Source organism: Carcharodon carcharias, chromosome 14, assembly GCF_017639515.1.
Source record: "Carcharodon carcharias isolate sCarCar2 chromosome 14, sCarCar2.pri, whole genome shotgun sequence".
In the NCBI taxonomy this organism is placed as follows: Eukaryota; Metazoa; Chordata; class Chondrichthyes; order Lamniformes; family Lamnidae; genus Carcharodon; species Carcharodon carcharias.
In genome coordinates, this window is record NC_054480.1 from 30,734,783 (window position 1) to 30,758,533 (window position 23,751).

Consider the following 23,751-nt stretch of genomic DNA (forward strand, 5'->3'; position numbering starts at 1 on the left):
CCGCTTTATCCAGTGCCCCCTCTCCAGTGAAGTATTGTCTGCTACACAAATATAATGCCAATCTCACTGTATCCAATCCTTGTTCTTCGCTTTATCCAAAGCCCTGCTTCCTGCTCAACTTTATCCAACATTGGTCTTCAACACCACCCTCTCCAATGCCCTCTCTCTCTGCAGAATATCCAATGCCTTAAGTACCACTGCACTTCATTTAATGGCTGTCTCTTGCTGCATTTTATCCTACTGCTCGTCTCCTGTTGAACTGTATCCAATGTTATTTTCTTTACTTGAAAGTGGAGGAATCACCTTATATAGTAGTTATTTCTTAAGAAAATGTTCAAGGCAACACAGTTAGATTCACAACGCAGTTCGTTCTGTTGGCCACTTCAGAAGATTGTGATATTTCCAAAGTATTTTTTCTGAGATTACCACTTCGGTGTTTAATTAAGGACAGTGTTGTGCTCTTGGTTGATGCCACAGCAACTTGGAACTGGTTTTCCAGGACATCAGTCTGGGCTAGATTCAAACTTATTACCATAGATGAAAGAATAATATGCTAATTCATTGTACCACTGAGTTCCCAACGTAATGCATTTTCTCTTTTTCCCAGTGTTTCATAGCCTCTCAAGGCACACACTCGCTGAAAGAACAGTATTGATCAAGAATTTCACTGTATCTTCCAACAATGATAGGGCAGTAGTTATCTATAATGACAGCAATGAATTGGCTTAGGAAGAGATAATATGGCTATAATAATAGAGCATCCAGCTATGCCATTATTTTGCAAATCACTTATATTGTACTCAAAAGAAAATCATTAAATCTCACATCACACGAAGATCACCTGGAATTTAGGGGAATATTGTGTGATTCAAAGAAATAAAACATTACAGCAGGTGTTGCTCTGATGCAGCGAGATACCTTCATATGCTGCAATATAGTCCTAAAGTTCACAGGAAATTGTTATTAATGTATCGTGCCATTTCCCGCATCATTGAGATACATGGGCACTGAGCAAGCAGTTATTTTACATACTGTTAGCCTAATCCTATCATTATGATTCTGCATCGAAATCAGTATTCTGAAGTATGATTCTGAACCAGCACATTGTTAACAGAATTAAAGATAATCAGTATTAATGGATATGTTAAAATTACAGTTGCATAACTGATAGGATTAAGAATATATAATATATATATTAGATTTAAATATACATATATATAAAAGGTAATTTGGAGCTGCTGTGGCAGTCAATGTAGCTTTTTCATGAATCATTTCAATCCAGGCACTTTTCAGCATCCAGTCACTCAATGCAATGACACTTTGAACTTGTGTGACATATTTTGATTTATTACTATATCTGTGCATCTGTGATAATATTGTCCATAAACTGCGCACCGTCTTCAAACAGAGTAACTAGGAATGACGTTGAGTATCAAAGTACACTTGTCACTGTAATAACCTAACACAATTTACTTTTGCATACAAAAATAAAGCTATAAAACTAAGAAAAACAAAAGAAAATGGAAAAAAACAGTAATATAATCATTTTTCATTTGCAGGAGGGACCTTTCTTAACTTTGTGATCTTTTTCTTGAGTGAAAGCAAATGCAACTTACATCACTGTATCACTCTGAGATTGCATACAGGCTTTATAATGATGTCTTTGTAATAAATTAATTAGATTTAAAATAAGCTGAGCTTTGATAAAACAAAACTACTTCAGCTCGGCTTACCTTAACTGTGAGAGTAGCTGTCATTTGAGAATTATGCAACATCCCTTTTACTAAAATAAAACAATTCATGGCACTTTTGGACCAAAACACACAATTCAACAGGCTGAAAAGATGTCCATGAGCAATTTTCTGACCTTGCACCACCAGCACACACACCTGCTCCTGCCCCTCACCGCCAGCCAAAACCTGATAGAAGAGCCTTGCTTGCGAAAAATGTATATTGGAGATTCTGTGTTCACAATTTATAATAACCTAAGAACATAAGAAATAAGAGCAGGTGTAGACCATTGGACCCCTCAATCCTGCTCCACCATTCAATAAGATCATGGTTGTTCCAATTGTGGGCTACACAGAATCACAGTGCAGAAGAGGCCCTTCAACCCATTGAGTCTGCACCGACACGTGAGAAACACCTGACCTACCTACCTAATCCCATTTACCAGCACTTGGCTCATAGCCTTGAAGGTTATGATGTACCAAGTGCTCATCCAGGTACTTTTTAAAGGATGTGAGGCAACTCGTCTCCACCACCCTCCCAGGCAGCACATTCTAGACCGTCACCACCCTCTGGGTAAAAAAGCTTTTCCTCACATCCCCCCTAAACTTCCTGCTCCTCACCTTGAACTTATGCCCCCTTGTGACTGACCCTTCAACTAAGGGTAATAGCTGCTCCCTATCCATCCTGTCCATGCCCCTCATAATCTTGTACACCTCGATCAGGTCACCCCTCAGTCTTCTCTGCTCCAATGAAAACAACCCAAGTCTATCCAACCTCTCTTCATAACTTAAATGTTTCATCCCAGGCAACATCCTGGTGAATCTCCTCTGCATCCCCTCCAGTGCAATCACATCCTTCCTATCATGTGGCAACCAGAACTGCACACATTACTCCAGCTGTGGCCTCAGCAAGGTTCTATACAACTCCAACATGACCTCCCTACTTTTGTAATCTATGCCTCGATTGATAAAGGCAAGTGTCCCATATGCCTTTTTCACCACCCCACTAACATGCCCCTCTGCCTTCAGAGATCTATGGACACACACGCCAAGGTCCCTTTGTTCCTCATAACTTCCTAGTGCCATGCCGTTCAATGAATAATTCCTTGTCAAATTACTCCTTCCAAAGTGTATCACCTCACACTTTTCAGGGTTAAGTTCCATCTGCCACTTATCTGCCCATTTGACCATCCCATCTATATCTTCCTGTAGCCCAAGACACTCAACCTCACTGTTAACCACCCAGCCAATCTTTGCAAACTTACTAATCCCACGCCCCATACAGTCATCTATGTCATTTATATAAATGACAAATAATAGGGGACCAAGCACAGATCCCTGTGGTACGCCAATGGACACTGGTTTCCAGTCATTAAAGCAGCCTTCTGTCATCACCCTCTGCCTCCTACAACTAGCCAATTTTGAATCCACCTTATCAAATTACCCTGTATCCCATGTGCATTTGTTTTCTTTATAAGTCTCTCATGTGGAACCTTGTCAAAGGCTTTGCTGAAATCCATATAAACTACATCAACTGCACTACCCTCATCTACACACCTCCTCAAAAAATTCAATCAAATTTGTTAGGCTCCACTTACCTAACTCCCTCCCCATAACCTTTGACTCCCATAGATCAAAAATCTGTCTAATATGGTCAGTGATGTATCCTCCACTCCTCTCTGAGGTAGTGAATTCCAAAGTTTAACAACCCTCTCAGGGAAGATATTTCTCCTAATTTATGTCTCAAATGGGAGACCCCTTATTTTGAATATTTCCCCCCTCATTCTAGATTTCCCCGCAAGGGGAGACAATCTCTCGGCATTTGTCAAGCCTCCTCGGAATCTTATATGTTTCAATAAGATCACACCTCCTTCATCAAAACTCCAATGAGTATAGGCCCAACCCTTCATCCCGGGAATCAGCCAAGCGTACCTTCTCTGAACTGCTTCCAATGCAAGTATATCCCTCTTGAAATAATGAGCCCAAAATGCTATGCAGTACTCTAGGTGCAGTCTCACCAACAGTTGTAACAAAACTTCCCTACTTCTATGCTCCATCCCCTTTGCAATAAAGGACAATATTCCATTTGCCTTCCTAATTACTTTCTGTACCTGCATGCTAACTTTTTGTGATTCATGTAAAAGGACACCCTTCTTCCTACCAAAGTGGAGAACCTCACATCTTCCCACATTATACTCTATCTGCCAAATTTTTGCCCACTTGCTTAACCCAGCTATAACCCTTGGCAGATTTTTTATGGAATTTATTGCTCATGATAGTGGAGGGCCGATGGCAACCTCGCCAAAAACATTCCAGGCTCCCCAACCCGATTTAGTGCGAATCAGGCTCTTAGCTGGTTGCTGTTGGGGTCTCGGTAATGGTGAGAGCAGATATCCCACCCCTGAGAGCTATTGGGCAATCAGAGGTCAACAGCTGTCCCGCACCAGCAGTGCCTACTGCCAGGACTGCAGTAGGCCCAAGCTGCAGGATCATTGCTGTAGTCTGGAGTGAAGATAAGCAAGGCTGGATCAGCAGGACCTGTTTGCCAGATCCCAGCGAGGTGGGGAGGGACGTGAGATTTAAGGGCAGGCCCTTGCCTCCAGCAGGTTTCTCCATTAGATATGGGCTGCCCAAGTAAGAGGGTCCCCACCTGCCTACAGGCATACTCACAGGATTTACCTGACAGGTTGCCCACAGGCATGGCCCCTTCCCGTTGCCTGTTGAATACCAGTGATGGTGGGGTGAGGCCACTTAAGGGCCTCAATTGGCTTCTGGGTGGGAGAGCCATTCTTGACCCTTCCCATTCTGGACTTAATCAGAAGGGGGAGTTGGGAAGGTGGTGGGATCTCCATCCCATGGCTTCTCACCCTCCTGCCTCCCAACTCACCTGCACAGGGAAAATTAATTTCCACCCTTCATAACCTCCTGATAACTTGCTTCCTTACCTATCTTTGTATCATCAGAAAATGTGGATACAATGAACTCAGCTGCTTCATCCAAGTCATTAATATCAATTGTAAGTAGTTGAGACCCCCAGCATTGATCCCAGTGGGATACCACTAGTTACATTTTGCCAACCTGTAAATGACCTATTTATCTTGACTCTCTTTTCCTGTTAGTTAGCCAATCCTCTATCCATGCTAATATATTACCCTCAACATCATGAGCTCTTACCTTGTGTGGTAGTTTTTTTTTTTATGTGGCATCTTTTCGAGTGCATTTTGTAAACCCAGATACACCACATCTACTGGTTCCCCTTTAGGTTATTAATGCCCAATTGGAGGATTGTGCATTGTCCACTAATCCCACTGGAAGCAATGATCTGAAGTTATCTCTCAAATGTTTGAAATTTTTCTCAATATTGCTATTTAACTAGCCTTCATTGACATCTGTACATTGTCTATTGGTACGTAATAGAATACAGCCCATTGCTTGCTGTTACCACAAAGTAAAAAGCCAAGGTAATTCAAATTACCAAACGTGACAAATATATTATTTAATGGCAAACACAATAATTGCCCTCCATTCATTCCTCAAGTGTCAACCCTGTATTATAATAAGTTTTCCTAAACCTATGAGTCCTACAAGGTACTTTCCTAGGGTGCTTCATTTTCACAGGAATAATCTCACCAGGAACACACGTACAAATAATTTCCAATTTCTGACCCAGGGAAATGGTTTGGGTTTGCAGGTGGAAGTCCTGCTCTCACATTTATTTCGCAATTAATCTGGTTGGAGGAAAATCTTCATCTCAGTTCCACGTGTTTCATTGATTAAATCTCAGTAATGTCATATACTGTTTCTATTAAGAGCATTCTTTTGCTGAACTAGGCATAGCATTATGTGTTCTTAACTGAGCTGACACCTACATCTAAAACTTATTAAAGAAACATAAAAGGAGAGCTCATGTAGAATTACACTTGTCTTCCGATTTCCACTGTTCTGTTGTTTTATATTTTCAAACAGTTTGATAGTCAGCTGAGCAAACAACATTAGAACAATGTTGTGACTTAGATTTATGATTCCAGTCAGTTTAACTTTGGTGGTGGGGAAACTTCTAGAAACAATTATTCGGGATAGAATTAATAACCACATGGAAAAATATGGATTGATTTGGAAGAGTCAGCATAGATTTGTTAAAGGAAAATCATGTCTAACTAGCTTGCTGGAGTTTTTTGAAGAGGTGACAGAGATGTTTGATGAGGGCATGTCCATTGATGTGGTGTATATGGACTTCCAAAAGGCTTTTGATACAGTGCCACACAAAAGACTTGTGAGGAAAGGTATAGGTCATGGAATAAAAGGGACAGTGGCAACGTGGATACAAAATTGGCTGAGGGATAGGAAACAGAGAGTAATGGGTATTTTTCAAGCTGGAAGAAGGTTTATAATGGAATTCCCCAGGGGTCGGTATCAGGACCCTTGCTTTCCTGATATATATATAAATGATCTAGATCTTGGTGTGCAGGGGACAATTTCAAAGTTTGTGGATGACACAAAACTTAGGAGAATTGTAAACTGTGAGGAGGACAATATAGGATCTCAAAAGGACATTGACACATTGGTGGAGTGGGCAGATAGGTGGCAGATTAAGTTCATTGCGGAGAAGTGTGAGGTGATACACTTTGGTACATAGAGCATGGAGAGACAGTATAACATAAAGGATACTATTCTAAAGAGTGTGCAGGAGCAGAGAGATCTGGGTGTATATGTACATAAGTCATTAAAGGTGGCAGGACAACTAGAGAGAGCTGTTTCTAAAGCATACAGCATTATAGGCTTCATTAATAGGGGCATAGAGTACAAGAGTAGGGAGATTATGCTGAGTTTATATAAAACATTAGTTCGACCTCAGCTGGAGTAATGTGTGAAGTTCTGGGTGCCACACTATAGGGAGGATGTGAACGCACTAGAAAGAGAGCAGAAGAGGTTTATGAGAATGGCTCCAGGGATGATACACTTCAGTTATGAGGGAAGATTGGAGAAGTTGGGACTGTTTTGCTTGGACAGAAGGCTAAGAGGAGACTTGATAAAAGTTTTCAAAATCATGAGGCATCTGACAGAATAGATAGGGAGAAATTGTTCCCACTCATAAATGGATCGAGAACTAGAGGGCACAGTTTTAAAGTGTTTTGCAAAAAAAGCTAATGTGACGTTAGAAAAAACTTTTTCACACAGTGAGTAGTTAAGGTTTGGAATGCACTGCCTGGAAGTGTGGCGGAGGCAGGTTTAATTGAGGCATTCAGGATGGCATTGGATGATTATTTAAATAGAAACAATGTGCAGGGTTACATAAAAAAGCAGGAAATTGGCACTAAGTTCAAATGCTCAGAGAGCCAGTGCAGACACGATGGGCTGAATGGCCTCCTTCTACACTGTAACAATTCTGTGATTCTGTGAAAAGAATGAACCGGATCACAAACTCTATGGAATTTCCAGTGACTCTGGAACTGGCAAAACAAGGGTCTATGATGCTTTTGCTAATTTCAATCTGTTTCTCTTCTGTTCTTTAAAGTGGTGATGCCTTCACTTAGCTCCAAATAGATCAATTTCAGTCTGATGTTGTTGCAATAGCAGAGCCTACTTGTTCAGTTACAATTCAAGTAGGAATTTGTAAATTATGTTCAATTAAAAGAATATATCATTTCTCAGTTCTGCTCTATTTCGCTTCTGGCATTGTTATCTTCAAGCAGAACAAGGGCTGAACTGAGCTGCAATCCTTCAATAAACATTGGGAACTCCACTCCTAGATGGGTGCACAAATAGGCAATCAGGCTTCAGTGCCTTTGCTCAGTCTTCGATCTACATTCCTGTCTAGCAAGACTGAGGCTACATTTTTAAACCAACATGAATGACTCTCAGCAAATGAATGAGTCTTTATAATAGGTCTGGTCCAGAGGGAACCAAGGCAAAGACAGTTTGTATAGAATTCCTGTTTCAATTAAGTTACTCTCCAGATACATGAAATAAGTGTTAGCCAATATCTTTTGTTCCCATTCATGGTGAGGTAGGAAAGTGAAGTCTGTGTACAATGACTTCTCCCTGACCACCTCAAACTAATATTTAAAAGTATAAATTACAGGAAAAATTGCTTCAACTTTACAGTATATAACACTTTGATTTTGCAGCAATTTGATGGTGTTAATGACTGTTTCCATCACCCTGCTATAACATGGAACAGTGATGACATTTCAAATAACTCATTAACTCCCTCATGACCTTGTGCGCTCGGCTATATTTTCATGGTGCACTCCTGTTGCAAGATTAAGGGGGTATTTGATAAATGTCTCCAGGGTTATGAAAGGTTATGATGAGGTAAAAATAGTAAGATTGTTTGTCAACACAACAAGAGGCCACTGATTTAAGATAATCACAAAAAAGTTTTAAGAGATTTTATGCACGTAATGGGATTAAAATGTAGAATTCTCTGCCATCCAATATCGCTGAAGGAGAGCACACCAATTTTTTCATGAGAAAAATATAGTTGTGTGAAAAGACAGTGTTAAAGATCTGAGGAGTGAGCAGAAGAGTGGGATTAGGCTTGGTGGTCCATGTAGAGGAAAAGACAAGTGTAAACTTGGTGGGCAAAATGATCTGTTTTTGTGCTGTAGTTTCTGCGTTGTTGGATTTGACTAATACAACATACCGCTCTAATATAGCAAAAGCAAAATACTGGATATCTGAAATAAAAACAAAAAAAAGCTGGAAAAAGTCAGCAGATCAGGCAGCATCTGTGGAGAGAGAAACAGAGCTAATGTTTCAGACCTGGAAAAAGCTGGAGATGCAGCAGGTGGGGAAAGAGTGAAAGGGAAGGCCTGTGATAGGGTGGAAAGCAGAAAAAATTAAACGTCCAAAGGCATGATGTGGCATAGCAAAGGAGATGGTAGGAGATGCTACATTGATGTAGCACCATAGGTATGTCAATTCATCAAAAAACAAAAATAATTTGTATAGGGATACAGGGAGATCGGTAGCGGGGGTCAGTGCGGGGAATTCCAGAATTTGCATACTGAGCAGTAATTAAGGTAGAATTGAAAGAGGAGAATGACTATCAATTTGAAAAGATTTTCAGGGGTCTTTTGAATGTAGGAGAGGAGCAGAGAAGAGAATCAAAGTGTAAAACTCTGATAGCTGGAGCCTCTGGCACTGAGAGTAACGCAGAGGAAAGGGAAGAATGCATACAATGGTCCAGTGGATGAAGCAGGTTTCAGTGACAGTGAGGGTAAGATCAGGAGCAGGTGAATATAATCCACCTGCTTAAATTGTATAATTCTAGTTGGAAATGCTTCAGATTATTACTACAGATAGTTAATGTCAGTGTGATTTCTAAGTAATTGCAATCAAATAAGTATTCATTTGTAAATGATTCTTAATTATTAACATTTATTCCTTAATTTAATTTTTGGGAACCAATTTAATTTGCAGTGTGCCTAATAACTATACAATGCAGTTCACTATACAAGTGCAAAATTTTCTAAGCAATAAATGCCATGTATATCAATATGCATACATTAATGCAAGAGTAAACAATAAACATTTGTTTTTTTTTCTTATGTTCAAGGTCCTATGCAGGAGACAGTTAAAGATTTCTGGAGAATGATTTGGCAGGAGAATTCATCCAGTATCGTCATGGTAACTAATCTGGTGGAAGTGGGAAGGGTATGACATGTCTTCTAAATTCATTTTGTATCCATCAGTTTTATTTTAGCAAAGTTAAGACTTCGTAAATTGATTTGGGATAATGTTCAAGACTTGCTGATTGAAGCCATGTGTTATCCCATTGTTTCAGGGTTCCTAAGTTGCACTAATAAATACTTCATTGAATTTTATTGTATGCAATAAATTGTAAAATAAAATTCAAATAATGTCATGCTGCTCCCTTAGGACAGTAGCCTATTACTTCCACAATTTAGATAATGAAATGTAAGTGCTTTAAATTTTGTCATTCGGTCCTCTTGAGAAATAATCCAACAATAGCTAAGTAGCAAAGTGTAGCAGCTTAATTGAACATAGTGAGGTAGGCGCCTAAAGTGTGAAAAAAACCAAAATTCTGATCACACTTGGAAATGTTTAATTTTAAGTGCAAGAGAATTAAACCTACTAAAGACCCAAAATTGTGGGCAGGAAATGCATGCACATCTCTGGTCAGAAATGTGACACTGCATATTGGTTAAAGAAATCAAATAGGTATTCAGGACCCATGCCTTAAACCACAAATGTAAATAAGGGACTGCATGCTACCAAAATGAAATGTTTTTGAAATTTACTTATCTGAATCTGAGCCAGGAGAAGAAGGAGTACTCCAGCTGGCTTTACTTCTAATGCACGTGGGCTAGCCCTCGTCCCACTCTGCACTCCTCCTGGCTACCTATCCTCTACCACCCCTCCACATCCCCTTATATCTCCCACCTCCACTCCTCCCCCCAGCTTCCTATCCTTCCTAAATCTTATTCCCCACTCCTGACCTCCTATCTCCTGATTCCAGGCTTCATTTACTTGAGGACTGCTGTGATACTAATAGTGGCTTGATCTTGGTTTCCATGAGTACCCATAATAGAGGATGCCTCAGGCTTCAGTATTCAGGCACAGAGAATAAAGTGGGGGCACCCAAATTTCTACCCCATTAGTCTCAGCAGAAATGCTGCATAGAGACATTATAGAAAGAAATTGCATTACACCTTATCACATCTCTCAAATCCTCAAATTGTAATTAATGTTATATAGGCAAATACAGCAGCAATTTTGCACCAGCAAGGTCCTACAGATGCATTGCTTTGGGATAAAATAGACCATTCAGGTCATAGAACTTGTATTCTGTTTTTGTGACTTATAGCCACATGGAAATGTCTTCAGATGGGGTAAAATGTTGTATGACTATTATCCACTCCCAGTTGACTAAATCTGCCCCATACATTAGGTTTTGCAAGCAATTCTATAGGATTAATTTATTGTCCATTCTGGCATAAAACTTTTTTCCCATCATTTCCTGTACCACGACACCTTTCCCCATCCATTTAGAAACAAATTTTGTCCTGTTTCAAAATACCATAAGATTGGAAATGAACTGATGCAAACCCTTTCATCAGCTCATTTTGTTCAGTGAAAATGTCTTATTATTGTACTGAAACTATGTTTGATGTTCTCTTGTATTATGTGGCTTGTCTGCTTTTTCGACTTTGATATGGATCAGAGATAAGTTATATTATTTAAGATGTCAGGACATTCTAATCAAACAGTGGAACTATTATGTGGGAGAAAGCTCACATTTTGTTCTCTATTCTGTTTAATTATCTGGCATTGATTGTAATAGCAGCAGAAAAGGTTGAGTTCATCTGAAACATTAAAGTCAGTGGTCTCGTAACTCTGGCAGTGGTGTATTGGATTCTCAGCAAGAAGCCAACTTGAAATAGAAACTTTTGAGTGGCATTTTACCATGACTATCTTCAATGGGAATGATTTAGCCATTCTGGTCAGGCTACTAGATTTCAAGGCTGAAAAGGTAACAGAAGATCATAAGAACTGGGAGCTGGAGTAGACCATTTTGGCCCTTCGACCCTGCTCTATCATTTAATAAGATCATGGCTGATTTTCTACATCAATTCCACTTTCCCATGCTACCACATACCCCTAAATTACCTTAGTACCTGAAAATCTATCAATCTCAGTCTTGAATATACTCAATAACAGAGCATCCACAGATCTCTGGGGTAGAAAATTCCTAAGATTCACAACCCTTTGAGTAAATAAATTTCTCCACATTTCAGTTCCAAATGGCTGACCCCTTATTCCGAGACCCCTTGTTCTAGACTCCTCAGCCAGCGAAAACGTTGTCAGGCCCCTTAGGAATTTTATATGCAACAATTAAATAATTTATCATTCTTCTAAATTCGAGGGAATTTAGGGCTAGTTTACTCAGTCAATGCTCATAGGACAATCCCCTCATCCCAGGAACGAATCTAGTAAACCTTCATTGCACTTCCGCTAGGGCAAGTATGTACTTCCTGCCTGTCATGCTACTGGATGTTTGACCCTCACTTTGTCAAGCAGTTAGAGCTGAGGCCTGAGGCCTACTTACTGGTTATAATGTTTCCAAAACACAACAGTTTGAATGTGAGGTATTATCATTACTTAATCCTACATTCACACAATGCACAGAACTCATTAAAGCCTTGATGTTCATACAAGTTAGAGAAAAACTCCAATATATGCTCGAGCATCTGGGCAACACTCCAGTTCTGACAGGTAAGTCAAGCAAGGACTTCAACAAAACCAATGTTCACCCTTGCTAAGCTGCCCCCTCCTCCAAATAAGGGAGATGTTCAAGAAAATCAATCAGAAAGTCAAGCCATTTTAAAAGAGGACATTTTTATTTTAAAAATTCAGGCACTACTTGGAAGGAAATGTTTGCCAGGACCGCATGACCCCCTGTATGATCGTGATTTGTTCTATCTCGAGATGGTGAAAACTGACAAGCACTCTTTCTTTCCAGCAGAAGAGTACTTCCTGTTAACTGATTACAAATTAACATTGGCACCTCCAATCGGGAAGTCATTACCTCATGCAATGAACTTTACATGCTCTCTGCAATTTCCTGGTTTACATTCGCAGTCAGCAAGGCACCATGCCAGGAGCATACAAAGTACACAAGACCTCATATTCCAATACCGGCTCCAAGTTTTTGTGGTGTTACAAAATTGATAGAAATTTGCCTCCTGCAATATATATAAGGAAGTATTCTTTGATCTTTTATGTCTAATGATGACATACCATGATCTTTCACAATGCAAAACAATATTCAGTAGTTAAATGGATTTATACTGTATGTGCCTTTGGTTTCCAAGTCATACACTTAAGCACTATGTTGCATGTGTGTTACATGCCTACAATTATTTCTTATATAATTGTTTTTGGATAAATAAGTAGGCTTCTCTTAGTGAAAGAGATCAGGACAGTAAAAATTATAATTATGCATTTGACCTGTGTTTTACTGTTTCCAGGCTCGGACAGTGTACTCTATCATGTCACCCAGCACAGTAAATTCTTCCTTATGATAACTTGCATTGCCTATCTTTTCTATAGTGTTTAAATTCTGATTGGATTCATAATTGATGTGATTAACTGGAGTTATGAACTCTAAAAGCATACTGTGAAGTCAGGTTTAGTGCACTGCCTGCTCCTGAAAAGATTATTTTCTCTGCAGGGAGCATTAATTGATTTGAGCGGTTGTATACTGATTACATCAATAACTGGAGAACGGTGTAAAATTTAAATGTTTTCATTTTGGTGTCTGGCCTTTGAGGATAACTCCACCTTATAAGTGCAGATCATTTTGCCATATACCATTAACTTGCTTGATGATTATAGATTGCAACAACAGCCACTACTTAATACTATTCATTTATTTTGATTGAAGCAGGTCAGTACCAATCTGTGAAATTGTAGTTAGAATCCTTAATATAAATGTAACCTGTGGAGCAGTTTAAATGCTGGTCCTATGATGACATATATTCATAGTCCCACACTGTGCTCATATCTGTTAGCCTGAGGTAATAGGGCAGGGATGGTGTCGGATTTCTAATCTAACATGCAGTTTTATGCAAACAATCCACAACAAATTGGGATTACTCAATATGTCACTAATGGATACCGTAGTTCCAGATTGCTGAACCCCATTATTTGATCTGACACTAAGGGCTGAATTTTACGCTGATCAGGCAGGCATGCGCCTGACCCGATCGGGTGTGAAATCACGTGAGATGACATAAGGCGAGCTTCCCGATGTCATCCTGTGCTCACACGATATTTCAGTCGGCTGGCACGTGCAAAAGTCAGAAGTGTGCCCGCCGATAATTAAGAGGGCATTTAAGCCCATTAACAGCACAATTGCCTGTCATTTTACGTAGCCTGTCCAACCTTATGGTTGGCGGACGGGCAAATCAGCTAGGCAGCCTTTGCATTTTTCATCAAACCTCATCCACGGGAGAGGAGGGGGTGAGATTTCTATGATTAAATAAAACATAAATGAATTTCAGTTGTCAGTATTTTCATTAGGTAAATTTTCAGGTGGCTGATTGTGACGCATGGACACATTTTTTTCAGCTTTTGAAGCCTTTATTTTTGATGTTTCAGGTCTTCAGCTTCCTGAGGCAGCTCTCTGCTTTCAGGGAGCTTTCGGTTAGCGTGCCCCATGCCCCCATTGACATCATCACCCTCCGTCTTCCTGCCCTCACCCCAGCAGCGCTGAGCTTTTCAGCGTGCGCTTCATGCTGGCTGCCCGTTAATTGGCCAGCCAGCATGAAATCGCAGTTGGGGGCAGATCATGGTCGGCACTCCGTTTCCCGGCTGATCCTGGGCCCACCGATCGTGCCCATCTGCGGAACTGAAAATTCGGGCCCAAATTTAATGTACATATATAACAAGGTTACTGTAATACAACTGAGACAGTCCAAAAAAGATGGGATTGAACTAGGCTCTCCAACCCCTCAGCGCCACCCATCACCAGCTGCCCACTTCCCCATCCTGTAAACCTGACATTTTGAATTTATTACAAGGGTTCTTTGTGATCCAAAATTGAATGAAGAGAAATAACTTTATTAAGGTTTTAAAAGAGCTTTATATGTGGCAGTGAACAACAGTTCAAGCTTTTTTGTAGGCAGCACCTTCCAAAATATCTGATATACGTTGTCCGGCAAAGTATGTACTCAGAAAACCTCCCTCTCTATATCGTATAAATCTAGGGCCAGATGAACTCTTTGGAATTGGGTGAGATCAGATGGTCACTCTTGCCTACCTGTACATTCAAATATGTAACGCTGATACTGAAACAATCTAGAGGCTTCAAAATAAGTCCCCCTATTAGATAGATCTATCGAGAAACAATCATTATGTCTTACAAGTAAAGCAAGTGTTTTTCTGAAGCAGTATTATGACTGGGAAAATGATAAATTTTTGAGTGGAACAGTTTGCATCCTAGCGATTTGACAAGCTATTGTTAATTGGGCAGTAATTGTAATTCCTTAGTTCAGGCAATCCCAACATCTTTGAAACACATGTTGGTCCAGACTCTGAGAGCCCACATCACCTGCTTCCCACCCACCCCTGAGCACACCCCATAATATGAGGAATGGGTAGGCACCAAAAACCGCAGCTCGCCCTCCGCATTCAAATAGGTAATCAAGTGTCAATTAGGCTTGTTACCGAGCCAATTAACCCTGATTATACGCTGTCCATGCCATAAAACGTTTGCCATAGACTGATAGGCGGGAGTGGGCAGCTCGATTTTTCAACTACCTTCGTCAAAGGGTGGGGAGGAAGGGGTTTCGTTCTTCAGGAGCTGCCCTTTGCAGATCAGGTGCAGCACCACTAAGATCTAAACCTTCCCTCCTCTTCTTCCTAGCCTCCACCAACCTTAAATCCAAAACCCCTACCCCTCTCCCTGACCAGCTGAAACCCTCCCTGGCCAAGAACCTGTACTTATTGGCTTCAGGGAGCTGTGGGTCTTCTCCATCTTCCTCGTTGCGATCCCAGCAGCGGCCACTAACACTCTATTGGCGCTGCTGGGACTGATGGAGCTGCTGGCCAATCGGATTAGCCGGCAGCTCCAGGGGACGGGACTTCATCCTAGTGAGGGGCAGAATTCCCTTACTGGCCTTCTTACGCCAGCCCACAGCACATTATGGCTGCGGGGTGGGCTGGCATAGAGCGAGTTAGCTCCATGCCAACTTTACATCTGGCGTGGGAGTGGGGGAGAGCTATCTTCCCCCCATCCCCTGTAAAATCCTTCCCTAAGTGTACATTTAGTCAGGAGGCTATAGTGCTATCCTCCAGTCACATTCAGTAATTGAGAACCAATCATTTATGTTCCCTAAAAATCAAGCCATTAGCGACTCATGTCTGAATTTCAACTGCAATACATCCAAAAGAACAATGCCATGACATAGTATAGAAATAGACCATCCAATTTAACATAACAATGTCAGTGTTTTTCTCCATATGAGCCACCCAGTCTAATCCACTCTTCTTATTTCCTATGCTGTCAATATTCCTCCCTTTCAAGCAACAAATTCCTTTTTAAAATATTCTATGGATTCTTCAACAGTGCTTTGTGACAAATAATTCCATATTCTAATCAGCCTCTATGTAAAGATGTTTTTCTCACTTCCCCTTTACTTATTTCAGTAATTCTGTTACTTGTGCCTTCTTGCTAAGCAGTGGATGGAATCCCTCACAGGTTACTTTATAATAAGCCTTCATAATCCTTGAGGCCTCTATCAGATCATCAATTTATCTCCTTACGTGGAGTGAGAAAAGGCCCTCCTGACCTCGCAAGTCTTCCTTCATTCCAGTTGCCCATCATCCACAGTAACATTCTAATGAATCTGTATTGCACTTTTTCCATTGCTTATATCTCTCTTATTTCAGGGTCAGACATAGTGAAATAAAAACTGATAAAGAAATAATAAATAGAGAGGTCAAGCAGACAGATGTTTAATTCCTGGTTTCTCCACAGCCTTAGTTTTGCTGGTGGGTTTGATACCCTGAAAACCTCTGATGGCACTTTGGACAGTTTATTTGAACGCTTTATTAATCCCATGCCTACTTACATAATATTAAACCACATTCAGGATGAAAGCACCTTGCCAAAACAAACTTCAGCCATGGCAAATATATAGAATGTAATCTTGTTGGGGGAATGTGAACCCTTTACATTCCAAAGTCAGTATTACATTTTCATGCTTGCCGCATGTGCAGTCAACAACTCCACAGCCCAAATATTCTGTACATTCCTTGGGGTAATCCTGGTTGGAAGCAGATTGTCTGCAGGCACTGGAGGAAAGCAAAAATCTCTAGCTTTGCATTGGAATGACAAAACGTATTCAAGTAGATCTGACTGGCATACTTCAATCATTTCAGTGAAGGCAGGTCAAAGTATTATCTCATGCGCAAGTTTTACTGTCATTAGGTAGCTTATTTTAGTGATTTGTGGAGGTTGGCCAAAAGAATGGATCCAACATACATAATTGGGATAATAATAGGTTAATTAGAGCATGACCCATGGTGACTCACACCAGTACATGAAACAGTCAATTTATTCAAACAACTTCACTCGGCTGGGATGATGATGTGAATCAAGATGTGATGAGAAAGCAACAGGAGTTTCAAAAATCAACTAACTCCAATGGTTTAAAGATCTGAGGTGATTTCATTGATTGCAAATACCAAAAAAGGATAATTCACTTTAACTTGACTCAGCACTGAAGTGTGTGCATATATTAATTAATCGTGGAATGGCAAGATCTGAGTTCTCAGGCACATTTTCTCACATCAGGAGTTCTCAATCACACCACTTAGCAACTGGATTGACACGAGTATAGGCAATCACTTTGGAACAGGCCATTTAAATGCCTTCTCTGCTGGAAATCCCACATGTCTCTGAGGTTGGAACAAAAGAGAGTGCAAGACAGGGTAAAAAGGTTGGGGAAATATAGTTAAAATAAAAATTCAGAAGGCATTCATGCTGCCCTCACTCAAATCATGGTGACGGGAACACAACCTCATGAAGGCAGTTCATTGACCTCAGGAATGTCGCCAAAAATTGTGGGCTAAAAATTGTTTTGCACCATTATTCAGGTGCAGGGTTTATGCTTCACAATCTGCCCATGGCATCTAGTATTACTGAGAACATTCAGGAGAACTGTATATTCCTGACTTACGCCCCTTCTCAACTCCCAGCTCACCCTCATCCTGCTACCTGGCATGATGAGCAAGTTACAGATGATATCACCATGAACCTTTTGATTTCAACCCCTCACCACAACCTTCCCCTTCTGATATTCTGTTTACAGACAACTGAGAACTGCTGCCTGCCCAGCACCAGCAGCCCAGGAGGAAGAGAGAAAGCAATAGCCCAACAGTGAGGAAGAGGCCTGTCACTTGATCTGATTCACGCAGCCAGCAGCTCAGGTACTGGCATTATCTGTACATTATAGGCTAGTACAGAGTTGGAATCAACATGTGATGATTTACCAGCCACAAATGGGCTGCAGCCAAGCCTGGGTAATGGATGGCTCATGTGCCAGCTTACCGGGGGCAAGGTTGCAGACAAGTTGACAGAGGTATTGTGCAGAGATTGCCCTCTTCTGCAACCTCTGTTCCATTTCCTGTTGTGCTGCATATCCAGAGACACTGCAACTAGAGCCCCATACCTGTCACCTACCCTTCTGTCTTCCCTGTGAGAATGCAGCAACACTCCCAGGATTCAGTAACACACCACAACACCTCCAAAGACACCCCAGAGTACTTTCAGAGACTTCGCAATAACAGAAGTTCTTTAAAATTACTTACCTGCAAGTTGGTTACCTAGCCTGTTAAGTATCACTAATGCTGGCCCCCTTTGCAACTGAACATTTGATGTTTAGTGAATGATGTGATCCTCACCAATGGAACAGACCCTATCTCAGTGAAGAACAAGGCTTTGTCATCGCAGCAATGCAGACTCCCAAAACACCTGCTCTAATCAGAACTTGGTTGTGGCAAGGGACTCACAGAAGGACAATGGAAACATTTTAGGGATGTCCTCAAAGTATCCTTGATGAATATTATTTATTTATCAGTGGCTGATACAACTGATCTGCAACCTAACTCCATATGCCCACCTTTAATATCTTCGGCTAACAAAATCTATCAATCAATGTCCAGAAATGATTCTTAATTTCATTCTTGAAGAATCTTCTTTTAGACTATGTCCACTAGTCCCAGGCTCCTCAACCAGAAGAAATAGTTTCTCTTGAACTACCATATCTGTTCCCCTTAATATCTTGAAGATTTGGATCAAATCACCCTTTAACCTTCAAAATTCCAGGAAATACAACCTTTGTTTGTGTAATCTCTCCTCATGACTTAACCTTGGAGTCAAGGTATCATTCTGGTAAATCTATGCCATACTTCCTCCAAAGCCAATATATCCCTCCTAAGGTGTGATGCCTAGAACTGCTGCCAGTACTCTAGGTGTAGTCTAACCAGGGTTTTGTATTGTTGAAGCATAACTTCTATCCCCTTGCATTCCAGTCCCCTAGTTATAAAGGCCAACATTCTATTATTATTCCATTCCATTGGGCCGAATGGCCTACCCCTGCTCCTATTTCCTATGTTCCTATTAGCCTTTTTGATTATATTCTGTTCATGACATTTACTGACCTATGCACATGGAATCCCAAATATCTTTGGACCTCCACTGCTTCTAGCTTGTCACAATTGAGAAAGTACTCTGGTCTATCATTTATAGGTACAAAGTGAACAACCTCATTTTTGCTTACATTGAAATCCATAAGCCACATGCAGTTTTGCCCATTCATTGCAATTTTATGCTTCCATTAACACTGCTTACAATGCCGCCTATCTTTGTGTCATCAGCAAATTGGTGCTTCATACTGAAACCCTCATATGGATGGGAACATTGTTAATAGATGATCATTTGATGCGATAAAGTCTGCAGAACAATTGCTGTTACAGGAATAAAAACAGAAAATGGTGGAAACATTCAACAGTCAGACAGCATCTGCAGAGAGAAATAGAGTTAATGTTTAAGGTCTTTAACCTTTCATCGGAACAAACTGTAATTGCTGTTACATCATTGATCGCTAGTGCAGCATCCAATTTCAACAAGTTACATTTTTAATACATTTGTTCAGGCCACATCTAATAAATGTCTAATAATGACTGCAAAAAATACATGGGAGGCAGTTTTCAACTTTCAATCCTTCTTCTTGCCTAAAAAATAGCCAGGCAGCAGTCAAAACTCTGCGAGGCACTGGAGGTGGGGTAGCTTGGCACCATTACAACTGCCCACAGGCTGCCTGATAAATTACTTGCCTGCCTACCTGCCTGGCAGCCTGTCCATGCCAATTTGGTACCCAAATGTTACCCTCGGCATTTAAGTGAGGCCCGAACTGAAAATGGCTCAGGCCTCTTGATGCCAGCTTTAGAGGCCAGCGCAGCCAATGCTTCGGTTGGACATCGCAGATTACCATTGTGCTGTGTTCGCATTGGCACACGGAGATTGTTTTTGATGGAAGATCAGTGGAAACCCCACAGATGAATCATGCAAACAGGATGTCCGACAATTTTTCACCAAAGTTAGAACAAGGAATCGGAGAACCCTTGCCCCACCGATTAAATTCATGGTGATCCAATTTACTTTATCAGAGTATGGTATGTATAAAACATTAGGGGCCCAAAATTCCTCAGGATCTCCTCCATTTATGCAAATATGGTGTGGGGAACACTAGCCCCAAGCTGGAAAACATATCCCAAATCGAAAGAAAGGAATCACCTGCATGAGCAGGGTTGGCCTCTGACACTCACAAGGCAACAGTAGTTTCCACCTTAAACAGGCAGTGGAATGTTGGAACAGCACCAGGCTGCTCTGTCTACACAGATGAGACATAGTAAGGGCCTCAATAAATTTCTCCTTTTTGATGTTTCTCTTCCCAATGGTGAAGAAAGGCCCCCTCCAGCAGCATGTGATCGATCTCCAGCAGAACGTATGCCACCTTTCAGCTGAGGCCAATGGAAGACCTAAAGGTACTTAGTCCCAAAATAGCCCCAAATTCACTCTGGCATGCCTCCTTGCCCAAGATCCACCCAAAGTCCCGATCATTGCTGGCAAATGACATGAACAGAATCCTTCAGAGCCAAATCTTGCTCATGGGAAGACCTAGTCCAAGGCCAATCAGACGTGTTGACCCTCAGTACACGAGGAAGTAATTTATGAACCATGTAGGGTGCTAGAGGTACCATTGTGCATACTAAAAGCTGGAACAGACAGATAACATTCAAGAATCAATGAAAGAAACTAAGCACATATGAAAACAAGCACATACATTCTGGAGGAGCATTTGTATTCAGCCATCAGTAATTTGACAAGCAAAATTCTGAAGGAAGTAGTAATGCTTTATTTAAGTTACAATATACATTAAAATGTCTAAGTAATTTTAAGAGCAGAAAGGAGAATGCCCATGTCCCTCAGGTTGGAAGGGGTAATGCAAATTGCAAATTCTGCCTTACAAAGCAATATATAAAACCTTATCGACATTAGAATACAATGAAATAGAATCACAGGTCCCTCCAGACTACTCTAAGTCAAGATGCGCATAAGATGTACGCTGTTGCAAAATAGTAAATAAATGATTATACAATTAAAATTGCATTGAAATATATACACATTGTAGCATCAAATTTGCTTGTAGTGATAATAGTTTATATTTGACACATTTGTATGATATTCTCTTGCCTGTTTCTTTTTACCCTGGGGGATAATAACCTTAAACTGATTTAATCAACCGCATCCTTACATCCACCTTTGGGGCAGAATTTAACACCTGTCAGACAGGCCAATTAAGGCCAGCCCAGCGTGAAACGTGAGCGGCAGAGCTCAGCGCTGTCTGTGTGGGTAGTGGGGAGTGTGAGCACGAAGTTCGCACATGCGCTCAGGTGTGCGCTTACAAATCTCCCCGAGGCACAGAGCTGTCTCAGGGAGATAAACATTTTTCAAAAAGAAATGAAGATTTTAAAATGTTGTAAAACATGTCTGCTCATGGCACATGAGCAGGGACATGTTATAGATGAAATGTTAAATTTTTAATTTTATTTTCATTTGCTGTTGGAAACCTCATCCCGTCTGTGGATGAGGTCTCCTAAAAAGTGCAAAGGCCGCTTGGCCTTTTCACCTGCCCGCCAACCGTGAGGTTGGACTGGCAGCAAAAAATATCTTTTAAGTACCATTTTAATGACCTTACTAAACCTTTTAATTGTCGGTGGGCGTGCTGCCAACTCTGGTGCGCGCCCGTGACCGAAATATCGATCAACTGCACGTTAACGTGGGGATGCTCGTCCGATGTCAACATGTGTTATTTTATGCTTGAGCGGGTCGAGCGCACACCCGCCCACCAAAGTAAACATTCTGCCCATTATGTCCTAGTCCCCAATAAAGTCATTATTTTCTCTCACCTGGCTGTTGCCCTGATGTGGCCCTTATCACTGCTTCATTAAGTCCAAAAGACGTAGACTTGAAAGGATATGGCAGACAACTGGTTTAGCCATCCACTGCCAAATCTGGCATCTTCGTAAACCCCTCTCCCCTGCCTTCCCCACCTTTACCTCCAATAACAAGTGTGATAACTCATGGACTTCTTTGTCACTAAGATAGAGACATTCCAATCAGCTGCAGCTATCCTCCTTCGCTTCCATTAGCCCAACTAAACTACCTTTAACACTCCCCCTGCCCTAGTCCTGAACTTGCATCTTTCTCTAGTTTCTCTCCTATACCCTCACATACCCTCTCTGAGCTCATCTTGTCCATGAAACCCACTTCCAGTTCCCTCAATCCTAATCCCACCAAACTGCTGATCACCTAACTTCCCCTCCTGGCCCCCATGTTAGCTGATATCGTAAACAGTTCTCTCTCTTTTAAATGTACCGTCATCACCCCTCTCCTCAAAAATCAACCCCTGACTCTGCCGTCCTTGCAAACTACTATCCCATTACCAACCTCCCTTTCCTCTCCAAAGGCTTTGAACATTCTATTGAGTCCCTCTTCTGTTCCATCTTTCCCGGAAAGCCATGTTTAAATCCCTCTGGATAAACTTTCCCCCCTCATCCTTCTCAAGAAGCCAATAGCTTCTCTTCCTGCTCCTGCACCGTAACCTCTGGTGTTCCCCAAGGATATATCTTTAGCCCCCTCCTACAACTATATGTCGCCCCTCCGCGATATCATCTGAAGGCACACCTGTACTCTGTTTGCACATATACACTGATGGCACCCAACTCTACCTCACCACCACCTCTAATACTGAATGGGCAGAAATTTCCTCCAATTAAATACTGGGAAGACAGACATTATTTTCAGTTCCCTCTTCAAACTCTATTCCCTAGCTACTGACTCCATCACTCTCTCTGACAACAGTCTGAGATTAAGCCAGTCTGCTCACAACATTTGATCCTGAAATGAGTTTCCAATCCCATATTTGTGCTGTCCCTAAGACCACCTATTTCCACCTCTCTAACATTTCTTAACTTCACCAAGTCTCAAATCATCTGCTGCAGAAAGCCTCATTCATGCCTTTGTTACCTCTAGACTCGACTAGTCCAGTGCATTCCTGGCAGACCTCCCGCATTCTACCAATAAACTTGAAGTCATCTAAAACTCAGCTGCCCGCTTGTTAACTGGGAACGAGTCCCATTCTCCCATCACCCCTTTGCTCACTGACCTGCACTGGCTCCTAGTCCAGCAACATCTTGATTTTGAAATTGCCATCCTTGTTTTCAAATGTTTCCATGACTTGACCCTCCCTCCCATTAAAGGTGCTGTATAAATATAAGCTGTTGTCCAATAATAAGCAAAAGAATATCAGATGAATGCATTAAGCTGGGCTGTTTTCTTGCAGACACCAGGAACTTCACGTTGGGACCGTTCCTGGGTCCCAAGCACATGCTTTTTGGATGCGCCCCTGCTCGCTTAATTTTACAAGGGGCAGCCAATTAACAGTCTGCCTCTGCATTCATTGTGCAGTTAGGCTTGGTAGCCAGGTTCCAGAGGCAGGAGCTCAGGACAGTGTGGCTCACTGCAAGGCAGGCCGTCAGCCCAACTGTGTGACCAGAGGAAGTGCTGCTGAGGCCCAAGCAGCAGGAGCATCAGGGAAGCACTGCAGCCACCATCAGCGTCAGGGGTGCAGCTGAAACATCAGGAGGCTCATGATGACCAGAGACATTCATCCCCATGAATTTCATACTCAGTAGCAGGGCTGTGGAGGAAGACAGCAACCTTGCCATTTTCTTCCAGTATCAATTAGATCTCAATCATATGTAAGACAGCCTCCACCTCCCACTGTATAGCCTCCTCTTACTTGCTGGGCTGTGGACACAGTAGTAGGCCCGCACGATGCCAGCAAGATTGCCATCCACTCAAGAAATGCCTGCTAAATACTTAATTAATTAACTATCTTCCTGCCGCTGTGGGACACAT

The 23,751-nt window shown here is 41.4% G+C and overlaps 1 protein-coding gene across 1 annotated transcript in view; it reads left to right on the top strand.

Annotated features, from left to right (window-relative positions):
- Window positions 1–23,751, top strand: part of ptprt (protein tyrosine phosphatase receptor type T) — a 1,444,026-nt gene that overhangs the window by 1,346,069 nt on the left and 74,206 nt on the right. The window contains exon 23 of the mRNA XM_041204432.1: window positions 9,292–9,389. Coding sequence (XP_041060366.1) covers window positions 9,292–9,389 — 98 coding nt within the window. The remainder of the gene's footprint in view (window positions 1–9,291; window positions 9,390–23,751) is intronic.